The sequence below is a fragment of the Eurytemora carolleeae genome, unplaced genomic scaffold, assembly GCF_000591075.1.
Source record: "Eurytemora carolleeae unplaced genomic scaffold, Eaff_2.0 scaffold2407, whole genome shotgun sequence".
Taxonomy (NCBI): domain Eukaryota; kingdom Metazoa; phylum Arthropoda; class Copepoda; order Calanoida; family Temoridae; genus Eurytemora; species Eurytemora carolleeae.
The window spans coordinates 1-8,818 of NW_019398299.1; the positions used below are offsets into that span (position 1 = coordinate 1).

General features: G+C 31.1%; 1 protein-coding gene and 1 long non-coding RNA gene across 2 annotated transcripts; one reads left to right on the forward strand and one right to left on the reverse strand.

The window, feature by feature from the left end:
- Nucleotides 1-399: 399 nt before the first annotated feature.
- On the forward strand, nt 400-2,041 carry LOC111717181 (uncharacterized). Its single transcript, XR_002768703.1, has 3 exons — nt 400-422; nt 886-955; nt 1,859-2,041. It is a non-coding gene; the product is annotated as an uncharacterized LOC111717181 (long non-coding RNA).
- A 3,733-nt stretch (nt 2,042-5,774) lies between these two features.
- On the reverse strand, nt 5,775-8,577 carry LOC111717182 (uncharacterized). The gene is made up of 5 exons (XM_023492689.1): nt 8,557-8,577; nt 7,914-7,998; nt 7,221-7,363; nt 6,570-6,620; nt 5,775-6,512 (listed from the first exon to the last, which is right to left on the reverse strand). Exons 2-5 carry the CDS (start codon nt 7,974-7,976, stop codon nt 5,915-5,917), a joined length of 855 nt encoding a protein of 284 aa, XP_023348457.1. The 5' UTR covers nt 7,977-7,998; nt 8,557-8,577; the 3' UTR covers nt 5,775-5,914.
- Nucleotides 8,578-8,818: the final 241 nt, after the last annotated feature.

The window sequence follows — 8,818 nt, forward strand, 5'->3', positions numbered from 1 at the left end:
ATAAACTGCACTATATAAACTGCACTATATAAACTGCACTATTTTCAAAACCCATAATTGCTTTTTTTAGTATAAGTAGCTTGTAAATTAACTAGGCGATAGTGGTTGGTGCTTTAATTGCAAATATGGCCTTTTTAATTCGATCAGCTTTTGCCGTCTCTTCGTTTTCCATTAATTTTGAGAATTCTGTTATTTTTAAATTTATTTTTTTTGTCTACAATAATCTTTTCCTAGGTACAACATCTACATTTTCTTCTACATCTCCTGAACCAGCGTCAGAAACAACGTCTGTCAAAGGATATTTGAATTTTTAATCTTAAACATAAAAAATAAATATATGTTTTCTTCCATTTTTTTGGAAGATTTTTCTTCAACGATAAAAGTTCAATTTTTGGTTTTAGGTCCGGCTTTGATATTGACAGGTAATATACAGAGCTTTTTCAGATACAACTAATTCGTGTCTTTGCCACAAACTCAAATTTTCCTAATTCTTAAATCTTTGAAACCTGGAGACGTGTGAACCCTTAAAATTCCAAGCTTAGTTTATATGATTTAAAGATTTGAAGATGATTCTTAGTTTTAAATTTCAAAGATCTACAACATTAGGTTACAAAGATGGATTGAAAAATTTTCTAATATTAGTTTGTCCTTTAATTATTTCAAATATTTACTTAATCATTTTACTTTTTGGTTTTAGCCCCCCCCCTCATTACAAGAAGACTAAACCCAACCAAACCCGCTGACGGTTATTTAACGTCTGAATTGACGCGCAATGCGGAGAATTCGGACGTCTGCAAGACTAAAATTTACACTAGTACCCTTCGTCCTTTACAAAAAGACTGACTTATTTCTCTTTTCTAAATTGATTTCAAAATCATGTTTTAGGGTGTGGTTTGCTATTCTGCTTGGTTTTAATTCCTCTCATAGTTTCTCACTATTGTCCATGTCAGCCAAGGTTAGATTTTTTTGGCCGAAAAACTTTCATTTGATGTTTTTCCCCCTAAGTCTATTCAAAAAACAAAATGAATGGGACTGGGCACAATGTTTGCAACACAGCCGTAAACAATTGTTAAATCGACTATTTGTATTTAAACATAAAGAATAAAGTTTTTATCTTGAAACTTTTAATTTCAAAAACCGTTTACAACGTAGGTTGAATTAACATCAAGTAATAAAGAACATAAACGGACAATACTTTTTATTCAAACCTAAATTACAGGATATATTAAAGATTTTAACAGAGATTATTACTTACATTGTTATGTACATAATAAAATGTCTTCAATCAACAGCTTCAGGAAAACTTTGTCTTCTGTAGAAAATGTTTATCAAAACAAAATTTAACACAAAGGAATTGAGTTTTTGCCACAAACTCACATCTTCTGATCCCAATATCTTTACAACCAGATGGTGCAAACCTTTGATATTTCAAATCTAGATTATTTTATCTATAGGTATTAATAGTTTGAAATATCTAAGGTCTACGACATTGGGTTACATAGATATAGAGATTAGAAAATCAGAGTTTGTGACAAAAACTCAACTCCTTTAGTTAGCGAACATTTTATCAAATAATTTTGTTAAAAGCTAGGTATCTTGACTGTAGTTAAATATATTTATCTAAAATCTAAATTCAAGATTATTGAGGAAATATTCAAGACATTCAATACCCTTTAAAATAATGATTTTAACAAAAATAATATCAAAACACTTTTTAATATTATCAAAATCTGGTATTTGAATTTCAATCAGACAGCAATGATATTGAGTTCCTACCACAAACTTGCCACAAATTTTCTAATTTTAAGCGGCGGTCTCTTCAATGAAAGATTCTTCAAATGGAAATTATCTGTTTTAGGAACAGAGAAATGGACGAACTGTATTCTTTTGCCGGTCGCCATTACAGCAGTGAAGATCAGCTGATTCGAATCACAGAATAGATTGACCCAGAGTAGTTCCTAGAGGGAGAAAACAGCATTTTTGCATTATTATATAGCTATATTTAGTTTTTTAATAAAATAATCATATGGAGCTCTGTAAAGCTGTTCCCGCATATTTTATGGTTTTTTATTCAAAATTGCTAATATTTAGGTACAACATTCAGAATAATAAAACCCATGGAAAAATTGTCAAGAAAACATTCTATTATTTATTAAATTGTATATAATTTAGAAAAATAAACTTTATGTTGCAATGAAGTTTTAAGCACAGATTTTATCTAAGAAAAACACACAAATATTGAAAAATAATGAATAAATTGCTTTGTATATAATCTTAAAATGCCATATATTTAATGTTCTTCTTTTCTGCAAACGTTTTGATAATTTTTAGAAACTTAATGATGAAATATACTCAAGTTTACAACAGTTTTCAAAGAAGTTTTTCTAAGACAAAAATGGTTTTTTGCACATGCAGAGTGACCCAACTGATTTCGTTTTTGTTTTTGATATTTGATAATGAGAAAGATAGAATTAAAAAAGGTCTTACATTTTATGAATTTACTCTTTAAAGTCTAGTTCGACTCTTAATTTATGAATTTTATAAGACATATAATTTTCTGTGCCATGGAAAATGGGACAAAGTAATTGAGTTTTTGTAACAAACTCTGAATTTCTAATTTCAATATCGTTGCAACCCAATGTCGTAGACCTTTAATATTTCAAACTATGAATGCTATTGGATAAATAATGTAAGTTTGAAATATCAAAGGTTTACATCATAAGGTTACAGAGATATAGGTATTACAAGAACTGAATTTGTGGCAAAGACTCAATTCCTTTCATAATATTTCCATCTATTTTGAAGTACAAAAACTGTATGACCACATTTTTGAAATCCCAAGCCTCCTACATGGACAAGATATAACAACACACATAATACCAATACCGACAAAGAATTATTTTAGTACATACAGGGTTACCCAAAAAGGATGAGACTGTAAAGACGACCTTATGATTTTGAAAAGATAGAAAAAGTCTCATCCTTTGTGGGTAACCCTGTATATACTATATAGTATAAAAAATACAAAAATAACAAGATTACAAAAACTGTGAAACTGCATTAAGCTAATATTAAAACAATGTTTAAAGTGTATTAGATGTTGTAAAAAGCAAATATTTTAACACTGTGTCCTATGGTCGATGCGACTGTGACGACGACCTAAAATTTCTGAAATATAAAAATTCCAAGGTTAAATTAAGTCCTTTACCTCAAGTAAAGTGTTTTGGTGGTATTTTTAATGATTGGACAACGAAAGAAACAAGTTAACTGCGTGCAGTGAATCACAAATAAAAGTAAATGGGCAGTGTAAATTCAGTACAGTCGTCTCTTATTTCTCATTCTTTATGGGTAACCCTGTAAGATAAATAGATAGTATGATGTAGTCGACATACATACCTTATTATATCATTAAAATCAAATACATCAACATCAACCCACTTAGTATATTTTGTTCAATGTACACACGGTAGCGCTAGTACGGGTTAACCCCCGGTAGAGCTGTACCCTAATATCCACAGCTTTATTATGTTGCTTTAACCCGATGTAAGAGCAGATATTCTGTTTCTTTATATCTTTGTGATCATAGTTGGGCTTCTGGACTAATATCATATTATTAACTGTCATTAGAGATTCAACATACTCAATTCAAACAGATATCCTGATATATCTGTTTGATTCACCGACAAAGGGTCAAACGACCCAGGGTCAAACGACACAGGGTCAAACGACAAAGGATTGTCGTTTGACCCTTTGTCGTTTGACCCTGTGTCGTTTGACCCTGGGTCGTTTGACCCTTTGTCGGTGAATCATCTGTTTGATACTACAGTTGTGCACTCTAATAAACAGATATCCTGATATAGGCTTTCTGCTTGATACTACAGTTGTGTACTCTGATTCAAACAGATATCCTGATATATCTGTTTGATACTAAAGTTGTGTACTCTAATAAACAGATATCCTGATATATCTGTTTGATACTACAGTTGTGTACTCTAATTCAAACAGATATCTTGATATATCTGTTTGATACTACTGTTGCGTACTATAATAAACAGATATCCTAATATAGGCTATCTGTTTGATACTACAGTTGTGTACTCTAATTTAAACAGATATCCTGATATATCTGTTTGATACAACAGTTGTGCACTCTAATATACAGATATCCTGATATAGGCTATCTGCTTGATACTACAGTTGTGTACTCTATTTCAAACAGATATCCTGATATATCTGTTTGATACTACAGTTACGTACTCTAATAAACAGATATCCTGATATAGGCTATCTGTTTTATACTACAGTTGTGTACTCTAATTCAAACAGATATCCTGAAATATCTGTTTGATACTACAGTTGTGTACTCTAATAAACTGATATCCTGATATATCCGTTTGATACTACAGTTGTGTACTCTAATTTTTGACACTTTTTGACTTTTAAGAAATATATTTTTTTTCTAATTTGTAAAAGTTCTAATAAAAAATGCATTGCGTACTTAAAGGTCGAAAGGCATCGGTGTAATTTAAAAAATGAAAATGCCCACAATTTTGAATTCTGATTTACAAATCTAAAATTTACAATTTTAGAAAAGCCCTTGAAAATATTGATGTAAAAACATGTGTCAATGCATCACGTCGTAAAATTTGGCAAAAACTTAATTGTTAATTTTTTACAGTTTACTATCATATTTTTATGCCACTTCTTAAAACCGGCATGTTATAAATTTTTTAATGGCCTGTAATAAATATCGGGTAACACAATATTCTGTAAACCTGAACTACGTTGTACATCATTAGCTTATAAGTAAAACCCATTATTCATTGGTACTGCGCTTCGAATAGATACGCAGCATGATTAGTATAATCATATGATATATATAATGACGTACATCTTAATTGCGCCTATTTCAACAGTGTTGGATATGCGAAAAGTGATTGTCTTAATCATGTGATATAGATAATGATGTAGGAATAGTAATTACGTCTATTAACTTCAACTTGTAACATATAAACCTCAAATACATCAGTTAATATAGAGACTCTGTACTGATTAATGCGAGAGAGTAATCATGTCCTTAATCTAACAAGAATGAGTTGAAGATCGTGTCCTAGTTGAGGCATTGATAGTTTACGAGATCGTGTCCTAGTTGAGGCATTGATAGTTTACGAGATTGTGTCCTAGTTGAGACATTGATAGTTTACGAGATTGTGTCCTAGTTGAGGCATTGATAGTTTACGAGATTGTGTCCTAGTTGAGGCATTGATAGTTTACGAGATTGTGTACTAGTTGAGGCATTGACAGTTTACAAGATTGTGTCCTAGTTGAGGCATTGATATCTCAAGATCGTGTCCTAGTTGGGATATTGATAGTTAACGAAATTGTGTCCTAGTTGAGACATTGATAGTTACGTGCTGGTGTCCTGGTTGAAATTGATAGCTGACGAGATTGTATCTTGGTTTAGACATTGATAGCCAAGTGAAACTGAATTGTACCTGGATAGATACGTATTAGAAAGAAACCGTTCTGGAGTAGGGTATTTACTTCAGGCCTGCAGTCTTAAAAATTGGGCTATAAACATGAACTGTTTCTGCATTCCTTTACATACATGGCATTTTTCGAAGGGGAGGGAGGGTAAGCTAAACATAGATTTAGATCCAAGCCGTCTTAAGATCAATCGAAAGATAGAGGTAAAGCCGGGTTGAATTCGTTTTCTTAAATTTTTTGAATAACAAAAATTAGATTGAAAATGGAAATGGATCAGAAAACGTATCTGTCTTCTCTGAGCATGTATATTTGCATTTAGTCCGTTCAAAGAAATCTATCATTATCTTTTAAAAAGTTTTGGTTAATGCAAAAATGTTGTTTATATTCAAAAATTTGATGAAATCAATTTGAATTTAACATAAAACAATTATTTCTCCAATTGACAGTACAAATAGAGGGATAAACTCCTCCCCATATTCTCCATGTATTGAGAGTCTGGATCCTGCATCATTTCCTTCCATTTAGCCCAGCTCTTCTCATCCACAATATTCCCACTGTACAGATCCAGCTTGTGATCATCAGCACCTCCTTTCTTCTTGATAGCTGTCTCATTTCCAGAACGTTTCTCATTGATCGTTCTTGATTCAAGGGTGTAAACTCCAATGTATCTTCCAAGATATATTCCAAGATATTCTCCGAGATAGTGAGCACGCTCGTTACCACCTTTCTTCACACCTTTGTTGTTTTGAGCAGAGAGTTGATTGGGGATCCTAATTTCCTTTGCTATGAATTCTAGGTTAGCTTTGATCGCCTCTAAATAAGTTGATAAAAAACAACTGCAAATATCAGGTTTAGGAGGAGCTGTCACTAGAGCCTGATAATACAAAGCAGCTCCTTCCCACATATGGATCATATGCAGATCATGAGCTATACGATCCAATGTGTTTGCATTCATGATCCCATACTCTTCATGATCCATGTTACTGAGAATGTTGTCCAGGGCGAAGAAAGCAGGATTGTCAAAGCTAAAAAATAACATGATAAATTCTTTTTTTTAAGAAGGTCGATTTAAGACTTTATACCTGTTTTTCATTGTGCTGTACGGAGCATTCTCATGCAAATCATGCATCTCACTAAAAACATTTGTGTATGTTTCTATATTTTACCAGTTAAGTTTTAAAAATAATTGAGAATAATTTTTGTAACCTGACTTAAAATATTGTAGATTGAACTTAAAGAAATTGAGTTTTTGCCAGGAATTCAACTTTTCTAATTCCTATATTATTGTAACCTGATGGTGTGAATCTTTCATATTTTAAACTTAGACTATTTAATCTAACAGAATTCATACATAGGTTGAAATATCAAAGGTTTACAAATCAAGTTGCAAAGCTAAAGGGATTACAAAATTAAAGTTTGTGGACAACAATTCAATTCTGTTGTTATCAGTAAAAACAGTGAAACACCCAAAATTGTTATCTAGCTATATAATAAAGCTCTTTGCTCAAATATATATCATATATATATATGTCAGCCATGGCTAGCTAAACTGCTTAAAAGAATGGGCGGATTTTTTTGGGAACCAATGGGTATCCAAAGGGGTAACATAGGCTTAACAAAATTTGAATTTCTTTTCTTCCTAAAAATCGATTTTTTAAAAATTGTTTTTTAATTCCACGGGCAACGCCGGGCACTCAAGTTGGAACAAATAAAATTTATGAATCTGTGGTTACCATCTGTTGAGGTTAACAGTTGGAATACCATTGTCTACAGCTGCCTTCGGATTGAAGAAGTATTGAATCATGTTCAGGGTTAGAGAATGGCTTCCATGAGCTGCAAGTGCTTCTGCATCCTTTAAACCTAGTGGCTCAAGCACCTTAAAATATTTTTTATATAATTTTTCAATAACAGCTTTAACTTTCAGAACCTTAGATTAAAATAATCATCATACAGGGTGTCCCGAAAAATATGGAAATTTATTGACGACTTTGATATCGTCTTTGAAAATAAAAAGAGAATAAAGATATAATGTATGGATAAAAAGAGACTATAGACATAATATATGGATAAGAAGAGAATAAAGATATAATATATGGATAAAAAGAGACCATAGACATAATATATGGATAAGAAGAGAATAAAGATATAATATATGGATAAAAAGAGAAAAAAACATATAATATATGGATAAAAAGAGACTAAAGATATAATATATGCATAAGAAGAGACTAAAGATATAATATATGGATTAAAAGGGACTACAGACATGATATATGGATAAGAAGAGACTACAGATATAATATATGGATAAAAAGAGACTAAAGACATGATATATGGATAAAGAGAGGCTAAAGAATGACTAATATGATATATAATAATATATATAATAAGATATATGGATAAGAAGAGATTGAATAAAAAGAAACCTCTGAACACTGTTGAGAAAAGACTCCGGTTGCATAAAGAAGTATAAGTTGGAGTTTTCTCATCTTTTTTGTATTTTTTAGTTTTCTAAAATAAAATGTTATATATGTTATATACATATATATATATATATATAAATTTTAAAGTTATTCCTGCAGGGTATGACCAACACGGGATATCTAAGAAGAAGTGGGGTTTCCTCCGAACAAATCTGTCGGTAAAAATGAGAAAATTTTCGTTCGTTTTTTGCAAACTTTTAAGCAAAAATGAATTAAGCGAAAAAATGCGAAATATCTCGTTAACCATACCTGCAACAATTGATTTTGCAAAAAATACTTGCGGAATCCTCTGCTCTGAGAGCTCAGCATTCGAAGTTTTATTATATCTTAATTAACAATTTCTCTTCCGTATTTTTTGCGCAAAATTTTCGCATTTTTCCCCCCCCCCCAAAATATTTGCATTTGTTTTTTTCGCGAAAATATATTTTCAATTAAACTAAATCATCAAAATTGCAATTATATTAATCAAGTCAGAATTATTATTAATAATAGAAATTAGAAATATTGCAAATTTAAACAGAATGCACTTTTAAAATATTGGAAGATTTATTAAAAGTTTAAATTTAAAGCCTTATGTTGCCTTTACCTTTCTCCAAGAAAAGATACAAATGATATCAAAACTCTGGGATTGCAGCTATTTAAACCCAGGTCTTTTGTTTCAAGATGTCAATATGATGCCAATATTTTGAAAATTAGTATGACATTGCAAACATTTTAGCTCTCATAAATAACATGCTTGTCAAAAAAAAACCAGACTTTTAATACTTTAGATGGAAAAAAGAGTTCTTTTGACATAAAGAGACTGTAAATGTAATTTCAAATGGCCTTTAAAGAAGGACATCTCTGAT

Bases quoted from the DNA above. Each gene is read 5' to 3' on its own strand.
- LOC111717182 (XM_023492689.1), bottom strand. From the start codon at position 7,976: ATGAGAAAACTCCAACTTATACTTCTTTATGCAACCGGAGTCTTTTCT. The intron at 7,364-7,913 runs GTTTCTTTTTAT...AAATATTTTAAG, and splicing joins TTTCTCAACAGTGTTCAGAG to GTGCTTGAGCCACTAGGTTT. The intron at 6,621-7,220 runs GTAACCACAGAT...AAATGTTTTTAG, and splicing joins ACTGTTAACCTCAACAGATG to TGAGATGCATGATTTGCATG.